At 46.9% G+C, this 21,962-nt stretch overlaps 1 protein-coding gene across 3 annotated transcripts in view; it reads left to right on the top strand.

The window, feature by feature from the left end:
- grik1a (glutamate receptor, ionotropic, kainate 1a) overlaps positions 1-21,962 on the top strand; it is a 121,313-nt gene that overhangs the window by 54,548 nt on the left and 44,803 nt on the right. For all 3 annotated transcript variants that reach the window (XM_064971325.1, XM_064971326.1, XM_064971327.1), the window contains exons 8-9: positions 303-446; positions 20,392-20,499. In XM_064971325.1, coding sequence (XP_064827397.1) covers positions 303-446; positions 20,392-20,499 — 252 coding nt within the window. The remainder of the gene's footprint in view (positions 1-302; positions 447-20,391; positions 20,500-21,962) is intronic.

The following is a 21,962-nucleotide window of genomic DNA, read 5'->3' as shown; positions in this document are numbered from 1 at the left end:
GGAATGGAATGAGAGCTCTGTCTGTTGCTATGGGAATGGAATGAGAGCTCTGTCTGTCGCTATGGGAATGGAATGAGAGCTCTGTCTGTTGCTATGGGAATGGAATGAGAGCTCTGTCTGTCGCTATGGGAATGGAATGAGAGCTCTGTATGTTGCTATGGGAATGGAATGAGAGCTCTGTCTGTCGCTATGGGAATGGAATGAGAGCTCTGTCTGTCACTATGGGAATGGAATGAGAGCTCTGTCTGTTGCTATGGGAATCAGTGTTTTAACCTCTCTCCTCCATGTGTTCCTGGTACCAGACGGAGGCGGCGTTGATGTATGACGCTGTGTTCATGGTTGCCGTGGCGTCACAGCGAGCCACTCAGATGACGGTCAGCTCCCTGCAGTGTCACCGACACAAACCCTGGCGCTTTGGACCCCGCTTCATGAACCTCTTCAAAGAGGTCCGTAAACGTTTTTATTTCATAACCATTATGAGTTTTTTTGTCAACTAACAACAACAAAAAATGTCATTGTCTTTTGTTTAAAGTGCTCCATGTGAGCAACGAGCATCTCCGGTTTCTCTTTCCTGATAACATTGAGGCAGACCACACACAGAAAGTGGACCTACGTGGTCTGTTGCATGAAAAAGTAGGAAAATGCCCATTTGGCAATTATTTTACTAGGCAAGTCAGTTAAGAACAAATTCTTATTTTCAATGACGGCCTAGGAACAGTGGGTTAACTGCCTGTTCAGGGGCAGAACGACAGATTTGTACCTTGTCAGCTCGGGGATTTGAACTTGCAACCTTTCGGTTACTAGTCCAACACTCTAACCACTAGGCTACCTGCCGCCTCTACACTCTAACCACTAGGCTACCTGCCGCCTCTACACTCTAGCCACTAGGCTACCTTGCCGCCTCTACACTCTAACCACTAGGCTACCTTGCCGCCTCTACACTCTAACCACTAGGCTACCTTGCCGCCGGGCACTGCCTGATTTCTTATTGTCATAACTCACCACGTCCATCACTAAAAAGCTGCTCTTCTCAGTAATTTGTTTCGCCAGGCTTCATAGTGAAAGAGCAAAACATCATGATCTGATGGTTCCGCATATCCAGTGAAGACGTCGTAGAAACAAAACGGCTGTATGTCCTCACCTCACTCACTCTTGAGGCCCTGCGATGGGCGAATTAATGTTGCATGTTCTCTAGTGACAGCTTGGGGGAAAACCCAGTTGATGATTTGATACAATGTTGCACTTCACTAGCAATAGCTCAAGTCAAGACCAATGGAAAGGGAGGCAGACAAGGCGGAGTAGAGCGACAGATGAACGTGAAATATTTTCTACTTCTAAGGATGCCGACTTTGTTTAAGATGGGGCTACAGGTTCCCAACTGGGAACACCCCCCCCCCCTTCAGCCCAAACGATGGCGCAGGGAAAGCAAAAATATTCTTAAAAATATTTAACCTCCACACATTAACAAGTCCAATAGCTTAAATGAAAGATAAACACCTTGTTCATCTACCCAGCATGTCCGAATTTTAAAATGTTTTACAGCGAAAACATAGCACATATTTATGTTAAACCACCACTAGGGAAACATACAATATGTAGCCACATGGCTATGCAAAATAGCACAATCACAAACGCAGGATTAAAAGAAAAATAATTCACTAACCTTTTGAAAATCTTCATCAGATGACAGTAATAGCACATGTTACACAGTACATTTATGTTTCTTTCAATAATATGCAATTTATATCCATAAATCTCCATTTACATTGAGCCATGTTCAAAAATGCAGCAGAAATGACCGGAGAAATTATAAATATCTCCAGCAGCTAACGCCAGATAACAGCAATAAACATCATAAACTTTGACTAAATATACATGTTCTACATATATTTAGAAAGATACACTTCTTCTTAATGCAAACGCTGTGTTACATTTATTTTTAACGTTACAGAATTCGTTCACTATTCAATAATCTGAGACGGCGCTCAGCCATTAGCATTATTTCTCTACTATGTTGGATTCGACAAAAATACAATTTTATAACATAAATATTCCCTTACCTTTGATGGTCTTCGACAAGAATGCCGTGGAAGGAGTTATACTTACCTAATATAACGTTTGGTTGCTGTTGGTGTGTCTTTGTATTAGCAAAAGCTAACATCTTCAGGTGAATTACCCCAAAAAGGACTTCTGATCACGAAAATTGCGCATCAAAACTTCAAATTTACATATTATATGTCGACTAAACTGGTCAAACTAAGTGCAGAATCAAGCTTTAGGATGTTTTTAACGTACAAAACAATTGGCGATTAAATCAAACGTAACGAACTGGATTGGAAAAAACAGTCCGTTTTCACAGAGCGAACTCCTGAAAACTCGTGACACCTCAGTATTTGGCCCACCAAGCAGTCAAAGCTCGTGCTATTTTCTCCGTTGCACATCTCATTGAAAGACGGGAGCGAGCTGAAGAAATAGAAACTGTTCCCAGATCCGTAGCTGGTTGGGAAGGGTGGGGGCGATGACGTCAAAGTTGGAGCAACTTTCTTAGGAGAGAGAGAGAGTTTGGGAGAATGGCTGCCCTGTGAGTTCTGCTTTACATACAGACATAATTCGAACGGTTTTAGAAGCTTTAGAGTGTTTTCTATTCAGTAATAATTATTATATGCATATATTAGCAAAAAAACAACTGCTATGAAAAATATAGATGTTCTTCATGTGGTATTCTAACTACGACGAGCTCAAATTCGAGACTTCCTTAACATTAGAAATCGGCCACCAGCTGTTGTTAACTTCTTATGGGCAGGTGGGGCGGTAGCTTCCCACCTGGCCATAATGGGCAGGGAATGGGAATGAGAGCTGCTATGGGAATGAGAGCTGTCTGTCGCTATGGGAATGGAGCGTCTGCTAAATGACTTAAATGTAAATGTAAATGGAATGAGAGCTGCTATGGGAATGGAATGAGAGCTGCTATGGGAATGAGAGCTGTCTGTCGCTATGGGAATGGAATGAGAGCTGCTTTGGGAATGGAATGAGAACTGTCTGTCGCTATGGGAATGGAATGAGAGCTGTCTGTCGCTATGGGAATGGAATGAGAGCTGTCTGTCGCTATGGGAATGGAATGAGAGCTGCTATGGGAATGGAATGAGAGCTGTCTGTCGCTATGGGAATGGAATGAGAGCTGCTATGGGAATGGAATGAGAGCTCTGTCAGTCGCTATGGGAATGGAATGAGATCTCTGACTGTCGCTATGGGAATGGAATGAGAGCTCTGTCTGTCGCTATGAGAATGGAATGAGAGCTGCTATGGGAATGGAATGAGAGCTGTCTGTCGCTATGGGAATGGAATGAGAGCTCTGTCTGTCGCTATGGGAATGGAATGAGAGCTCTGTCTGTCGCTATGGGAATGGAATGAGAGCTCTGTCTGACGCTATGGGAATGGAATGAGAGCTCTGTCTGTCGCTATGGGAATGGAATGAGAGCTGTCTGTCGCTATGGGAATGGAATGAGAGCTGCTATGGAAATGGAATGAGAGCTGCTATGGGAATGGAATGAGAGCTCTGTCAGTCGCTATGGGAATGGAATGAGATCTCTGACTGTCGCTATGGGAATGGAATGAGAGCTCTGTCTGTCGCTATGAGAATGGAATGAGAGCTGCTATGGGAATGGAATGAGAGCTGTCTGTCGCTATGGGAATGGAATGAGAGCTCTGTCTGTCGCTATGGGAATGGAATGAGAGCTCTGTCTGTCTCTATGGGAATGGAATGAGAGCCATTTCTGTCGCTATGGGAATGGAATGAGAGCTCTGTCTGTCTCTATGGGAATGGAATGAGAGCTCTGTCTGTCTCTATGGGAATGGAATGAGAGCTTTGTCTGTCTCTATGGGAATGGAATGAGATCTCTGTCTGTTGCTATGGGAATGGAATGAGAGCTCTGTCTGTCTCTATGGAAATGGAATGAGAGCTCTGTCTGACGCTATGGGAATGGAATGAGAGCTCTGTCTGTCGCTATGGTAATGGAATGAGAGCTCTGTCTGTCACTATGGATAGTAAACAGTCATAGTCAAAACATGTTTGTCCATAATAAAGAGCTGCTCTGCCTTCTTAACAACACTATCAACAAGGCAGGTCCTACAGGCCCTAGTTTCTACCTTCTTAACAACACTATCAACAAGGCAGGTCCTACAGGCCCTAGTTTCTACCTTCTTAACAACATTACATTTACATTTACATTTAAGTCATTTAGCAGACGCTCTTATCCAGAGCGACTTACAAATTGGTGAATTCACCTTCTGACATCCAGTGGAACAGCCACTTTACAATAGTGCATCTAAATCATTAAGGGGGGGGGGTGAGAAGGATTACTTATCTTATCCTAGGTATTCCTTGAAGAGGTGGGGTTTCAGGTGTCTCCGGAAGGTGGTGATTGACTCCGCTGTCCTGGCGTCGTGAGGGAGTTTGTTCCACCATTGGGGGGCCAGAGCAGCGAACAGTTTTGACTGGGCTGAGCGGGAACTGTACTTCCTCAATGGTAGGGAGGCGAGCAGGCCAGAGGTGGATGAACGCAGTGCCCTTGCTTGGGTGTAGGGCCTGATCAACACTATCAACAAGGCAGGTCCTACAGGCCCTTGTTTCTACCTTCTTAACAACACTATCAACAAGGCAGTTCCTACAGGCCCTAGTTTCTACCTTCTTAACAACACTATCAACAAGGCAGGTCCTACAGGCCCTTGTTTCTACCTTCTTAACAACACTATCAACAAGGCAGGTCCTACAGGCCCTAGTTTCTACCTTCTTAACAGCACTATCAACAAGGCAGGTCCTACAGACCCTAGTTTCTACCTTCTTAAAAACACTATCAACAAGGCAGTTCCTACAGGCCCTAGTTTCTACCTTCTTAACAACACTATCAACAAGGCAGGTCCTACAGGCCCTTGTTTCTACCTTCTTAACAACACTATCAACAAGGCAGGTCCTACAGGCCCTTGTTTCTACCTTCTTAACAGCACTATCAACAAGGCAGGTCCTACAGACCCTAGTTTCTACCTTCTTAAAAACACTATCAACAAGGCAGGTCCTACAGGCCCTAGTTTTGTCGCACCTGGACTACTGTTCAGTCGTGTTGGTCAGGTGCCATAAAGAGGGATTTAGGAAAATTGCAATTGTCTCAGAACAGGGCTGCACGGCTGACCATTTCCCTTGGATGGACACAGAGAGCTAACATTAATCATGTGCATGTCAATCTCTCCTGGCTCAAAGTGGAGGACAGATTGACTTCATCACCACTTGTATTTGTAAGAAGTGTTGACATGCTGAATAAACGAGCTGCTTGTTTAAACTACTAGCTCACCGCTCAGACACCCATACATACCCCACAAGACATGCCACCAGAGGTCTCTTCACAATCCCCCAAGTCCAGAACAAACTATGGGAGGCACACCTCAGCCATGACTATATGGAACTCTATTCCACAGTACTACATAGAGCCATGACTACCTGGAACTCTATTTCACAGTACTACATAGAGCCATGACTACATGGAACTCTATTCCACAGTACTACATAGAGCCATGACTACATGGAACTCTATTCCACAGTACTACATAGAGACATGACTACATGGAACTCTATTCCACAGTACTACATAGAGCCATGACTACATGGAACTCTATTCCACAGTACTACATAGAGCCATGACTACATGGAACTCTATTCCACAGTACTACATAGTACTACATTGAGTACTATTCCACAGTACTACACAGTACTACATAGAGCCATGACTACATGGAACTCTATTCCACAGTACTACATAGAGCCATGACTACATGACTACATGGAACTCTATTCCACAGTACTACATAGAGCCATGACTACATGGAACTCTATTCCACAGTACTGCATAGAGCCATGACTACATGGAACTCTATTCCACAGTACTACATAGAGCCATGACTACATGGAACTCTATTCCACAGTACTACATAGAGCCATGACTACATGGAACTCTATTCCACAGTACTACATGGAGCCATGACTACATGGAACTCTATTCCACAGTACTACATAGAGCCATGACTACATGGAACTCTATTCCACAGTACTACATAGAGCCATGACTACATGGAACTCTATTCCACAGTACTACATAGAGCCATGACTACATGGAACTCTATTCCACAGTACTACATAGAGCCATGACTACATGGAACTCTATTACACAGTACTACATAGAGCCATGACTACATGGAACTCTATTCCACAGTACTACATAGAGCCATGACTACATGGAACTCTATTACACAGTACTACATAGAGCCATGACTACATGGAACTCTATTCCACAGTACTACATAGAGCCATGACTACATGGAACTCTATTACACAGTACTACATAGAGCCATGACTACATGGAACTCTATTCCACAGTACTACATAGAGCCATGACTACATGGAACTCTATTCCACAGTACTACATAGAGCCATGACTACATGGAACTCTATTCCACAGTACTACATAGAGCCATGACTACATGGAACTCTATTCCACAGTACTACATAGAGCCATGACTACATGGAACTCTATTCCACAGTACTACATGGAGCCAAGACTACATGGAACTCTATTCCACAGTACTACATAGAGCCATGACTACATGGAACTCTATTCCACAGTACCACATAGAGCCATGACTACATGGAACTCTATTCCACAGTACTACACAGAGCCATGACTACATGGAACTCTATTCCACAGTACTACATAGAGCCATGACTACATGGAACTCTATTACACAGTACTACATAGAGCCATGACTACATGGAACTCTATTACACAGTACTACATAGAGCCATGACTACATGGAACTCTATTCCACAGTACTACATAGAGCCATGACTACATGGAACTTTATTCCACAGTACTACATAGAGCCATGACACAGTACTACATAGAGCCATGACTACATGGAACTCTATTCCACATCACGTAACTGATGCAAGCAGTAGAATCAGATGAAAAAATATATATAAAATACACCTTACGGAACAGCAGGGACTGTGAAGAGACACACACAGGCATAGACACACACGATAACATGCGCACTCTATGCGTACACATAGATGTTGTATTGTAGATATGTGATAGTGGAGGAGTGGTCTGAGGGAACACACTAAATGTGTGGAACTAATGGGGATCCATAATAAACCCCAGGAAGTGTAGCTGCTGCCTTGACAGGAACTAATGGGGTTCCATAATAAAGCCCAGGAAGAGTAGCTGCTGCCTTGGCAGGAACTAATGGTGATCCATAATAAACCCCAGGAAGAGTAGCTGCTGCCCTGACAGGAACTAATGGGGATCCATAATAAACCCCAGGAAGAGTAGCTGCTGCCCTGACAGGAACTAATGGGGATCCATAATAAACCCCAGGAAGAGTAGCTGCTGCCTTGGCAGGAACTAATGGGGATCCATAATAAACCCCAGGAAGAGTAGCTGCTGCCTTGGCAGGAACTAATGGGGATCCATAATAAACCCCAGGAAGAGTAGCTGCTGCTATGGCAGGAACTAATGGGGATCCATAATAAACCCCAGGAAGAGTAGCTGCTGCCTTGGCAGGAACTAATGGGGATCCATAATAAAGCCCAGGAAGAGTAGCTGCTGCCTTGGCATGAACTAATGGGGATCCATAATAAACCCCAGGAAGAGTAGCTGCTGCCCTGACAGGAACTAATGGGGATCCATAATAAACCCCAGGAAGAGTAGCTGCTGCCCTGACAGGAACTAATGGGGATCCATAATAAACCCCAGGAAGAGTAGCTGCTGCCCTGACGGGAACTAATGGGGATCCATAATAAACCCCAGGAAGAGTAGCTGCTGCCCTGACAGGAACTAATGGGGATCCATAATAAACCCCAGGAAGAGTAGCTGCTGCCTTGGCAGGAACTAATGGGGATCCATAATAAACCCCAGGAAGAGTAGCTGCTGCCTTGGCAGGAACTAATGGGGATCCATAATAAACCCCAGGAAGAGTAGCTGCTGCCTTGGCAGGAACTAATGGGGATCCATAATAAACCCCAGGAAGAGTAGCTGCTGCCTTGGCAGGAACTAATGGGGATCCATAATAAACCCCAGGAAGAGTAGCTGCTGCCTTGACAGGAACTAATGGGGATCCATAATAAACCCCAGGAAGAGTAGCTGCTGCCATGGCAGGAACTAATGGGGATCCGTAGTAAACTCCAGGAAGAGTAGCTGCTGCCTTGGCAGGAACTAATGGGGATCCATAATAAACCCCAGGAAGAGTAGCTGCTGCCTTGGCAGGAACTAATGGGGATCCATAATAAACCCCAGGAAGAGTAGCTGCTGCCCTGACAGGAACTAATGGGGATCCATAATAAACCCCAGGAAGAGCACATTTACATTTAAGTCATTTGGCAGACGCTCTTATCCAGAGCGACTTACAAATTGGTGAATTCACCTTATGACATCCAGTGGAACAGCCACTTTGCAATAGTGCATCTAAATCATTTAAGGGGGGGGGGGGGTGAGAAGGATTACTTATCCTATCCTAGGATAAGTAGCTGCTGCCTTGGCAGGAACTAATGGGGATCCATAACAAACCCCAGGAAGAGTATCTGCTGCCTTGGCAGGAACTAATGGGGATCCATAATAAACCCCAGGAAGAGTAGCTGCTGCCTTGGCAGGAACTAATGGGGATCCATAATAAACCCCAGGAAGAGTAGCTGCTGCCTTGGCAGGAACTAATGGGGATCCATAATAACCCCCAGGAAGAGTAGCTGCTGCCTTGGCAGGAACTAATGGGGATCCATAATGAACCCCAGGAAGAGTAGCTGCTGCCTTGGCAGGAACTAATGGGGATCCATAATAAACCCCAGGAAGAGTAGCTGCTGCCTTGGCAGGAACTAATGGGGATCCATAATAAACCCCAGGAAGAGTAGCTGCTGCCTTGGCAGGAACTAATGGGGATCCATAATAAACCCCAGGAAGAGTAGCTGCTGCCTTGGCAGGAACTAATGGGGATCCATAATAAACCCCAGGAAGAGTAGCTGCTGCCTTGGCAGGAACTAATGGGGATCCATAATAAACCCCAGGAAGAGTAGCTGCTGCCTTGGCAGGAACTAATGGGGATCCATAATAAACCCCAGGAAGAGTAGCTGCTGCCTTGGCAGGAACTAATGGGGATCCATAATAAACCCCAGGATTAGTAGCTGCTGCTTTTATAGGAACTAATGGGGATCCATAATAAACCCCAGGAAGAGTAGCTGCTGCCTTGGCAGGAACTAATGGGGATCCATAATAAACCCCAGGAAGAGTAGCTGCTGTTTTGATCCTTAATAAATATAAGATAACAGGGTCTCGACCTGACTGCACTTCGGCATTGTACTCAACTTGATAAGGAAAATATTCTTCACTTATGAATCCCGGTTTCAACTGTATCGGGCAGATGGCAGACAGTATGTATGGTGTCGTGTGGTCGAGCGGTTTGTTAATGTCAACGTTGTGAACAGAGTTCCCTATGGTGTTGGTGAGGTTATGGTATGGGCAAGCATAAACTACAGACAACGAACACAATTGCATTTTATCAATGGCATTTGGGATGCACAAAGATACCAGTGATGAGATCCTGAGGCCCGTTGTCATGTCATTTATCATCAGCCACCACCTCATGTCTCAGCATGATAATACACGGCTCCATGTCACAAGGATCTGTACACAATTCCTGGAAGCTGAAAATGTCCCAGTTCTTCCATGGCCTGCAAACTCACCAGACATGTCAACCATTCTGCATGTTTGGGATGCTCTGGATCAAGGTGTACAGCAGCGTGTTCCAGTTCCCGCCAATATCCAGCAACTTCTCAGCCATTGAAGAGGAGTGGGACAACATTCCCCAGGCCACAATCAACAGCCTGATGAACTCTATGTGAAGGAGATGTGTCGCGCTGCATGAGGCAAATGGTGGTCACACCTTGTGTGTGTGTGTGTGTGTGTGTGTGTGTGTGTGTGTGTGTGTTTGTGTGTGTGTGTGTGTGTCATTGTATAAAGTGGTCCACCTTATTATATTTTGTAATAAATCATTTACATTTTCTCGAATGGCAAAAAAAAAAGCACAAAGAAAAGTATGTAAACTTAACATGATGAACAGGAAGGACATGATGAACAGGAAGGACATTTACGATCACGGGTGGCCAATATGATCTATCTGAAAGCCACGCCCCCTAATAAATCACGCCTTCTGAAAATAACCTAAGGATTAGATTAGATTAGATGCTTGGTTAACCCAGCATGATGGTTAAATTAACCGAACTGATGGTTAAATTAATCCCATGTTATACACGCAACCCAATTTGGTTCTGTCAAAATAACTTAGCGTGTGTTCTGTCCAATATTTACCCAAATAACCCATATTGTATACAGTTAGCCCAAACTGTATATTTATATTTGTCTATTTAGGTGTGAATCAGGCTTTAGGTGTGTCATGAACATTCATAGAAGAATAATTCGTTACAACAGAGATACAAACCCTGTCCCTTCGTGAGCTTATTCAAAGATGAGAGTCCTGAATCCTGGCCTAAATATGAATCACATTTCTATTTTGTAGAGCTGTCAAGCTTTTCTTTTTGAGATGTTAATTGAAAAATACCACTTTTCAGAAACACCTCTAAAGGCTACATTCTGAAGTGCCTGAGACAGAGCGAAGAGGATCTACTTTATTCTACGTTTCTTCTCCCATCTCAACAGTTTACCATCTCAACCTCCCAAGAAATATGGATTTATGCGTTTAAAAAAAAAAATATATATATATTCCCCGCCTGCCTGCATACTAACAGAAATGAGTCCTTTGATGCACGAGGAGCGCTCTGATCTTTTAAGTCTTAAATCCACTTGTGATGATTTGCCTGGAACGGAGAGAGCGGAGGAAAGAGTGGATAGAGGGGGTGGGGATAGTATGTGTCCAGCCCTCCAAAGCCTCTCTTTTTTATTTATTTTATTTAAGATACAGTGACGGCCTCCCCCAGCCAAACCCGGACGACACTGGGACAATTGTGCGCCGCCCTATGGGACTCACAATAACGGCTGGTTGTGGTACAGCCTGGAATCGAACCAGGGTCTGTAGTGCCATCTCTAGCACTGAAATGCAGTGCCTTAGACTGCTGTGCCACTCGGGAGCTCCTGTCTGTCTGTGTGTCTCTGTCTCTCTGTCTCTGTCTGTCTCTCTGTGTCTCTGTCTCTGTCTGTCTGTCTCTCTGTCTGTCTGTCTGTCTCTCTGTCTCTCTGTCTCTCTGTCTCTCTGTCTCTCTGTGTCTCTGTCTCTCTGTGTCTCTGTGTCTCTGTCTCTCTGTCTCTCTGTGTCTCTGTCTCACTGTGTCTCTGTCTCTCTATCTCTCTGTCTCTCTCTGTGTCTCTGTGTCTCTGTCTCTCTGTCTCTCTGTGTCTCTGTGTCTCTGTCTCTCTGTCTCTCTGTGTCTCTGTCTCACTGTGTCTCTGTCTCTCTGTGTCTCTGTCTCTCTGTCTCTCTGTGTCTCTGTGTCTCTGTCTCTCTGTGTCTCTGTCCCTCTGTCTCTCTGTGTCTCTGTCCCTCTGTCTCTCTGTGTCTCTGTGTCTCTGTCTCTCTGTGTCTCTGTCTCTCTGTCTCTCTGTGTCTCTCTGTCTCTCTCAAAAAATCTCCCCTGGTCGTCCCTGGATACCCTCAGAACCAGTCAAAACTCATTCAAGGGTTTTTCTTGATCTTTCTTACATTGTAGAATAAAAGTGAAGACATCAGAACTGTAAAATAGCACATATGAAATCATGTAGTAACACTGACTGACTCACTGTGTGACTTAATGATTGTTTAATTACTTTCCCTGTCCTCCATACATCTGTAAGATCCAGTTCAATCATGTACACTTCAAAGACCAGGGAGCTTTTTAAAGCCTCACAAAGAAGGGCAGTGATTGGTTAACGATAACAAATCAGACATTGTATAGGCATCTTTTCAAGCAGCAGCTATGGAGTTTTAATGGCTGTGAGAAAACGGTTAGGTTTTCGCCAGACATAATGGGACCAATGTCGTCCAAAACAAAAAAAAAGTTGACTCATTGGATGATCATCAAGACTGAAGAGATGATTGTAGACTTTTTTGAACTACAAAAAAAATACATTTTTTACAGTAAGAACCTCATACCAACAGTGGTGATAGTGTGGTGGTTTGGAGATGCTTTGCTGCCTCAGGACCTGGATGGAAGGAAGGTCATGTAAGTGGGTGTGTCCAGAGGAAGGAAGGTTATGTAAGTGGGTGTGTCCAGAGGAAGGAAGGTTATGTAAGTGGGTGTGTCCAGAGGAAGGAAAGTTATTTAAGTGGGTGTGTCCAGAGGAAGGAAAGTTATTTAAGTGGGTGTGTCCAGAGGAAGGAAGGTCATGTAAGTGGGTGTGTCCAGATTTGGGGATGCTTTGCTGCCCCAGGACCTGGATGACTTGCCTTAATAGAAGGAACCCTGAATTCTGCTCTGTATCAGAGAATTCTACAGGAGGATGTCAGGCCATCTGTCTGTGAGCTGAAGCTGAGGTGCAGCTGGGTCAAGCAGCAAGACAATTATCCTCAAAACACACAATCAAGTCTGACATGAAGGTCTGATTTCATTACTACTGAAACAGGACCCGGGTGGTATTATGCTCACTTCAATGCAAGCAACAATGAAGCATGCATGAGAGCACCAGCTGTTCCGGACGACTATGTGATCAACGCTCTCCGATGTGAGCAAGACCATTATAAACATTCAGAAAGCCACGGGGCCAGACGGATTACCAGGACTTGTACTCAAAGCATGTGCTGACCAACTGACATTTTCAACCTCTCCCTGGCCGAGCCAATAATACCAACATGTTTTAAACAGACCACCATAGTATCATCCCTGTGCCAAGGAATGGAAAGGTTCAAGTTCAAAGTTCAAATACACATTTAGATTTGTGAAAAGCCATCCACAACAACCACAATCTGTCTTCACTGACATTTTCAACCTCTCCCTGGCCTAGTCTGTAATACTATCATGTTTCAAGCTGACGACCACAGTCCCTGTGCCCAAGAACACAAAGGCAACCTGCCTAAATGACTACAGACCCGTAGCACTCACGTCAGTAGTCATGAAGTGCTTTGAAAAGGCTGATCATGGCTCACATCAACACCATTATCCCAGAAACACACTTCAATTTGCATACCGCACGAACAGATCCACAGATGACGCAATCTCAATCGCACTCCACACTGCCCTTTCCCACCTGGACAAAAAGAACACCTGTTCATTGACCACAGCTCAGCGTTCAACACCACAATGCCCTCAAAGCTCTTCACTAAGCTAAGGAGCCTGGGACTAAACACCTCCCTCTGCAACTGGATCCTGGCCACCCCCAAGTGGCCACAACACATCTGCCACGCTGATCAACAACATCGATGGGATTGAAGTGGAGCGGGTCGAGAGTTTCAAGTTCCTTGGTGTCCACATCACAAAACGAACTATCATGGTCCAAACACACCAAGACAGTCGTGAAGAGTGCACGACAACCCAACCACCCTCCCCTTAGGAGGATTTGGCCTCCACATTGACTCTGTACCGGTACCCCCTGTATATAGCCTCCACATTGACTCTGTACCGTAACACCCTGTATATAGCCTCCACATTGACTCTGTACCGTAACACCCTGTATATAGCCTCCACATTGACTCTGTACCGGTACCCCCTGTATATAGCCTCCACATTGACTCTGTACCGGTACCCCCTGTATATAGCCTCCACATTGACTCTTTACCGGTACCCCCTGTATATAGCCTCCACATTGACTCTGTACCAGTATCCCCTGTATATAGCCTCCACATTGACTCTGTACCGTAACACCCTGTATATAGCCTCCACATTGACTCTTTACTGTAACACCCTGTATATAGTCTCCACATTGACTCTGTACCGTAACACCCTGTATATAGCCTCCACATTGACTCTGTACCAGTACCCCCTGTATATAGCCTCCACATTGACTCTGTACCGGTACCCCCTGTATATAGCCTCCACATTGACTCTGTACCGGTACCCCCTGTATATAGCCTCCACATTGACTCTGTACCGGTACCCCCTGTATATAGCCTCCACAATGACTCTGTACCGGTACCCCCTGTGTATAGCCTCCACATTGACTCTGTACCAGTATCCCCTGTATATAGCCTCCACATTGACTCTGTACCGTAACACCTGTATATAACCTCCACATTGACTCTGTACCGTAACACCCTGTATATAGCCTCCACATTGACTCTGTACCGTAACACCCCGTATATAGCCTCCACATTGACTCTGTACCGTAACACCCTGTATATAGCCTCCACATTGACTCTGTACCGTAATACCCTGTATATAGCCTCCACATTGACTCTGTACCGGTACCCCCTGTATATAGCCTCCACATTGACTCTGTACCGTAACACTCTGTATATAGCCTCCACATTGACTCTGTACCAGTATCCCCTGTATATAGCCTCCACATTGACTCTGTACCGTAACACCTGGATATAACCTCCACATTGACTCTGTACCGTAACACCTGTATATAACCTCCACATTGACTCTGTACCGTAACACCCTGTATATAGCCTCCACATTGACTCTGTACCGTAACACCCCCTATATAGCCTCCACATTGACTCTGTACCGTAACACCCCGTATATAGCCTCCACATTGAATCTGTACCGTAACACCCTGTATATAGCCTCCACATTGACTCTGTACTGGTACCCCCTGTATATAGCCTCCACATTGACTCTGTACCGGTACCCCCTGTATATAGCCTACACATTGACTCTGTACTGGTACCCCCTGTATATAGCCTCCACATTGACTCTGTACCGGTACCCCCTGTATATCTCCTCCACATTGACTCTGTACCGGTATCCCCTGTATACAGCCTCCACATTGACTCTGTACCGGTACCCCCCTGTATATAGCCTCCACATTGACGCTGTACCGGTACCACCTGTATATAGCCTCCACATTGACTCTGTACCATAACACCCTGTATATAGCCTCCACATTGACTCTGTACCATAACCCCCTGTGTATAGCCTCCACATTGACTCTGTACCAGTACCCCCTGTATATAGCCTCCACATTGACTCTGTACCATAACACCCTGTATATAGCCTCCACATTGACGCTGTACCAGTATCCCCTGTATACAGCCTCCACATTGACTCTGTACCATAACACCCTGTATATAGCCTCCACATTAACTATGTACCGTAACACCCTGTATATCGCCTCCACATTGACTTTGTACCAGTATCCCCTGTATATAGCCTCCACATTGACTCTGTACCGTAACACCCTGTATATAGCCTCCACATTGACTCTGTACTGGTACCCCCTGTATATAGCCTCCACATTGACTCTGTACTGTAATACCCTGTATATAGCCTCCACATTGACTCTGTACCGTAACACCTGTATATAACCTCCACATTGACTCTGTACCGTAACACCCCGTATATAGCCTCCACATTGACTCTGTACCGTAATACCCTGTATATAGCCTCCACATTGACTCTGTACCGGTGCCCCCTGTATATAGCCTCCACATTGACTCTGTACCGTAACACCCTGTATATAGCCTCCACATTGACTCTGTACCGTAACACCCTGTATATAGCCTCCACATTGACTCTGTACCGTAACACCCTGTATATAGCCTCCACATTGACTCTGTACCGTAACACCCTGTATATAGCCTCCACATTGACTCTGTACCATAACACCCTGTATATAGCCTCCACATTGACTCTGTACCGTAACACCCTGTATATAGCCTCCACATTGACTCTGTACCGTAACACCCTGTATATAGCCTCCACATTGACTCTGTACCGTAACACCCTCTATATAGCCTCCACATTGACTCTGTACCGTAACACCCTCTATATAGCCTCCACATTGACTCTGTACTGTTACCCCCTGTATATAGTCTCCCCATTGACTCTGTACCGTAACACCCTGTATATAGCCTCCACATTGACTCTGTACCGTAACACCCTGTATATAGCCTCCACATTGACTCTGTACCGTAATACTCTGTATATAGCCTCCACATTGACTCTGTACCGGTACCCCCTGTAAAAAGCCTCCACATTGTCTCTGTACCGTAACACCCTGTATATCACCTCCACATTGACTCTGTACTGGTACCCCCTGTATATAGCCTCCACATTGACTCTGTGCCGGTACCCCCTGTATATAGCCTCCACATTGACTCTGTACTGGTATCCCCTGTATATAGCCTCCACATTGACTCTGTACCGTAACACCCTGTATATAGCCTCCACATTGACTCTGTACCGTAACACCCTGTATATAGCCTCCACATTGACTCTGTACCGTAACACCCTGTATATAGCCTCCACATTGACTCTGTACCGTAACACCCTGTATATAGCCTCCACATTGACTCTGTACCGGTACCCCCTGTATATAGCCTCCACATTGACTCTGTATCGTAACACCCTGTATATGGCCTCCACAGTAACACCCTCTATATAGCCTTGTTATTGTTACGCACATTTCTCTTCTTTTTTTTGTAAATATTTTCTTAACTCTATTTCATAAACTGCATTGTTGGTTAAGGGCTTGTCAGTAAGCATTTCACGGTAAGGTCTACATCTGTTGTCATCGGCACATGTGACTAATAAAGTTTGATTTGATTTTGATTTGATTTACCATCACAGCCACCTAACCATCACTTCCCATTGGCTCATTCCTTCCCCTCCCTCCTCTCTCTCCTCTATAACTATTTCACAGGTCATTACTGTAAATGAGAATGTGTTCTCAGTCAACTTACCTGTTAAAAGGTTAAATAAGATACAGAGAGATAGTTGGCTTTCAAAGTCAATTAGACTTCATCTCCCCCAACCCTGCACCTGTACAGAGAGAAAGTTGGCTTTCAAAGCTTCAATTAGACTTCATCTCCCCCAACCCTGCACCTGTACAGAGAGATAGTTGGCTTTCAAAGTCAATTAGACTTCATCTCCCCCAACCCTGCACCTGTACAGAGAGAAAGTTGGCTTTCAAAGTCAATTAGACTTCATCTCACCCAACCCTGCACCTGTACAGAGAGATAGTTGGCTTTCAAAGTCAATTAGACTTCATCTCCCCCAACCCTGCACCTGTACAGAGAGATAGTTGGCTTTCAAAGTCAATTAGACTTCATCTCCCCCAACCCTGCACCTGTACAGAGAGATAGTTGGCTTTCAAAGTCAATTAGACTTCATCTCCCCCAACCCTGCACCTGTACAGAGAGATAGTTGGCTTTCAAAGTCAATTAGACTTCATCTCCCCCAACCCTGCACCTGTACAGAGAGATAGTTGGCTTTCAAAGTCAATTAGACTTCATCTCCCCCAACCCTGCACCTGTACAGAGAGATAGTTGGCTTTCAAAGTCAATTAGACTTCATCTCCCCCAACCCTGCACCTGTACAGAGAGATAGTTGGCTTTCAAAGTCAATTAGACTTCATCTCCCCCAACCCTGCACCTGTACAGAGAGATTACATTTACATTTACATTTAAGTCATTTAGCAGACGCTCTTATCCAGAGCGACTTACAAATTGGTGAATTCACCTTCTGACATCCAGTGGAACAGCCACTTTACAATAGTGCATCTAAATCATTAAGGGGGAGGGGGGGTGAGAAGGATTACTTATCCTATCCTAGGTATTCCTTGAAGAGGTGGGGTTTCAGGTGTCTCCGGAAGGTGGTGATTGACTCCGCTGTCCTGGCGTCGTGAGGGAGTTTGTTCCACCATTGGGGGGCCAGAGCAGCGAACAGTTTTGACTGGGCTGAGCGGGAACTGTACTTCCTCAGTGGTAGGGAGGCGAGCAGGCCAGAGGTGGATGAACGCAGTGCCCTTGCTTGGGTGTAGGGCCTGATCAGAGCCTGGAGGTACTGCGGTGCCGTTCCCCTCACAGCTCCGTAGGCAAGCACCATGGTCTTGTAGCGGATGCGAGCTTCAACTGGAAGCCAGTGGAGAGAGCGGAGGAGCGGGGTGACGTGAGAGAACTTGGGAAGGTTGAACACCAGACGGGCTGCGGCGTTCTGGATGAGTTGTAGGGGTTTAATGGCACAGGCAGGGAGCCCAGCCAACAGCGAGTTGCAGTAATCCAGACGGGAGATGACAAGTGCCTGGATTAGGACCTGCGCCGCTTCCTGTGTGAGGCAGGGTCGTACTCTGCGGATGTTGTAGAGCATGAACCTACAGGAACGGGCCACCGCCATGATGTTGGTTGAGAACGACAGGGTGTTGTCCAGGATCACGCCAAGGTTCTTAGCGCTCTGGGAGGAGGACACAATGGAGTTGTCAACCGTGATGGCGAGATCATGGAACGGGCAGTCCTTCCCCGGGAGGAAGAGCAGCTCCGTCTTGCCGAGGTTCAGCTTGAGGTGGTGATCCGTCATCCACACTGATATGTCTGCCAGACATGCAGAGATGCGATTCGCCACCTGGTCATCAGAAGGGGGAAAGGAGAAGATTAATTGTGTGTCGTCTGCATAGCAATGATAGGAGAGACCATGTGAGGTTATGACAGAGCCAAGTGACTTGGTGTATAGCGAGAATAGGAGAGGGCCTAGAACAGAGCCCTGGGGGACACCAGTGGTGAGAGCGCGTGGCGAGGAGACAGATTCTCGCCACGCCACCTGGTAGGAGCGACCTGTCAGGTAGGACGCAATCCAAGCGTGGGCCGCGCGGAGATGCCCAACTCGGAGAGGGTGGAGAGGAGGATCTGATGGTTCACAGTATCGAAGGCAGCCGATAGGTCTAGAAGGATGAGAGCAGAGGAGAGAGAGTTAGCTTTAGCAGTGCGGAGCGCCTCCGTGATACAGAGAAGAGCAGTCTCAGTTGAATGACTAGTCTTGAAACCTGACTGATTTGGATCAAGAAGGTCATTCTGAGAGAGATAGCGGGAGAGCTGGCCAAGGACGGCACGTTCAAGAGTTTTGGAGAGAAAAGAAAGAAGGGATACTGGTCTGTAGTTGTTGACATCGGAGGGATCGAGTGTAGGTTTTTTCAGAAGGGGTGCAACTCTCGCTCTCTTGAAGACGGAAGGGACGTAGCCAGCGGTCAGGGATGAGTTGATGAGCGAGGTGAGGTAAGGGAGAAGGTCTCCGGAAATGGTCTGGAGAAGAGAGGAGGGGATAGGGTCAAGCGGGCAGGTTGTTGGGCGGCCGGCCGTCACAAGAAGCGAGATTTCATCTGGAGAGAGAGGGGAGAAAGAGGTCAGAGCACAGGGTAGGGCAGTGTGAGCAGAACCAGCGGTGTCGTTTGACTTAGCAAACGAGGATCGGATGTCGTCGACCTTCTTTTCAAAATGGTTGACGAAGTCATCTGCAGAGAGGGAGGAGGGGGGGGGAGGATTCAGGAGGGAGGAGAAGGTGGCAAAGAGCTTCCTAGGGTTAGAGGCAGATGCTTGGAATTTAGAGTGGTAGAAAGTGGCTTTAGCAGCAGAGACAGAGGAGGAAAATGTAGAGAGGAGGGAGTGAAAGGATGCCAGGTCCGCAGGGAGGCGAGTTCTCCTCCATTTCCGCTCGGCTGCCCGGAGCTCTGTTCTGTGAGCTCGCAATGAGTCATCGAGCCACGGAGCGGGAGGGGAGGACCGAGCCGGCCTGGAGGATAGGGGACATAGAGAGTCAAAGGATGCAGAAAGGGAAGAGAGGAGGGTTGAGGAGGCAGAATCAGGAGATAGGTTGGAGAAGGTATGAGCAGAGGGAAGAGATGATAGGATGGAAGAGGAGAGAGTAGCGGGGGAGAGAGAGCGAAGGTTGGGACGGCGCGATACCATCCGAGTGATAGTTGGCTTTCAAAGTCAATTAGACTTCATCTCCCCCAACCCTGCACCTGTACAGAGAGAAATTTGGCTTTCAAAGTCAATTAGACTTCATCTCACCCAACCCTGCACCTGTACAGAGAGATAGTTGGCTTTCAAAGTCAATTAGACTTCATCTCCCCCAACCCTGCACCTGTACAGAGAGAAAGTTGGCTTTCAAAGTCAATTAGACTTCATCTCCCCCAACCCTGCACCTGTACAGAGAGAAAGTTGGCTTTCAAAGTCAATTAGACTTCATCTCCCCCAACCCTGCACCTGTACAGAGAGAAAGTTGGCTTTCAAAGCTTCAATTAGACTCCTCAGATGCGCAGAAGGATGACAATGTTCTCTCTTTTCTCTCAACCCCCCACCCCTCCTCTCTCTCGCTCTTTCTCCCCTATCTCTGTCCCTCTCTCTCTCCACCTCTATCGCTCTCTCTCATCCCTCTCTCTCTCATCCCTCTCTCTCTCATCCCTCTCTCTCATCCCTCTCTCCTCTCCTCCGCAGGCCCAGTGGGATGGTCTGACAGGTCATATCGTCCTCAATAAGACAGATGGGCTGAGGAGAGACTTCGACTTGGACATCATCAGTCTGAAGGAAGATGGCACGGCCAGGGTGAGTACAGACCGCGGGAGTTGTTTGGTCGGTGGGTGGGTGGGGGCGTGGGTTGGGGCGTGGGTTGGGGCGTGGGTGGGGGCGTGGGTGGGTGGGTGGGGGCGTGGGTTGGGGCGTGGGTGGGTGGGTGGGGGCGTGGGTTGGGGCGTGGGTGGGTGGGGGCGTGGGTTGGGGCGTGGGTGGGTGGGTGGGGGCGTGGGTTGGGGCGTGGGGGCGTGGGTTGGGGCGTGGGTGGGGGCGTGGGTTGGGGCGTGGGTGGGGGCGTGGGTTGGGGCGTGGGTGGGTGGGGGCGTGGGTTGGGGCGTGGGTGGGTGGGGGCGTGGGTTGGGGCGTGGGTTGGGGCGTGCCCTGCCAACAACAACCCAGGCTTTCCTTCTCCAGAGCTTGACCGTTCCATAGAGAGTAATTGTTGAGATGTGTGTGTTTGGTGGGACGTGTGTGTGTGTGTGTGTGTGTGTGTGTGTGGTGGGACGTGTTTGTGTGTGTGTGTGTGCCTCTGTTACACAACCATTGGGTTATTTCCTCGTCAACGGCCACCATGTAAACGTATTGATGGAGGCAGCAGCTGCTCCCCAGTGTACAGAGGAGCGCCATGGAGAAGATGTTTCTGTGTACAGAGGAGCGCCATGGAGAAGATGTTTCTGTGTACAGAGGAGCGTCATGGAGAAGATGTTTCTGTGTACAGAGGAGCGCCATGGAGAAGATGTTTCTGTGTACAGAGGAGCGTCATGGAGAAGATGTTTCTGTGTACAGAGGAGCGCCATGGAGAAGATGTTTCTGCGTACAGAGGAGCGCCGTGGAGAAGATGTTTCTGTGTACAGAGGAGAGCCGTGGAGAAGATGTTTCTGTGTACAGAGGAGCGCCATGGAGAAGATGTTTCTGTGTACAGAGGAGAGCCATGGAGAAGATGTTTCTGTGTACAGAGGAGCGCCATGGAGAAGATGTTTCTGTGTACAGAGGAGCGCCGTGGAGAAGATGTTTCTGTGTACAGAGGAGCGCCGTGGAGAAGATGTTTCTGTGTACAGAGGAGCGCCGTGGAGAAGATGTTTCTGTGTACAGAGGAGCGCCATGGAGAAGATGTTTCTGTGTACAGAGGAGCGCCATGGAGAAGATGTTTCTGCGTACAGAGGAGCGCCGTGGAGAAGATGTTTCTGCGTACAGAGGAGCGCCGTGGAGAAGATGTTTCTGTGTACAGAGGAGCGCCATGGAGAAGATGTTTCTGTGTACAGAGGAGCGTCATGGAGAAGATGTTTCTGTGTACAGAGGAGCGCCGTGGAGAAGATGTTTCTGTGTACAGAGGAGCGCCGTGGAGAAGATGTTTCTGTGTACAGAGGAGCGTCATGGAGAAGATGTTTCTGTGTACAGAGGAGCGCCATGGAGAAGATGTTTCTGTGTACAGAGGAGCGCCATGGAGAAGATGTTTCTGTGTACAGAGGAGAGCCGTGGAGAAGATGTTTCTGTGT

Source organism: Oncorhynchus masou, chromosome 8, assembly GCF_036934945.1.
Source record: "Oncorhynchus masou masou isolate Uvic2021 chromosome 8, UVic_Omas_1.1, whole genome shotgun sequence".
Lineage (NCBI taxonomy): Eukaryota > Metazoa > Chordata > Actinopteri > Salmoniformes > Salmonidae > Oncorhynchus > Oncorhynchus masou.
This window is presented reverse-complemented; position numbering and strand designations above follow the sequence as displayed.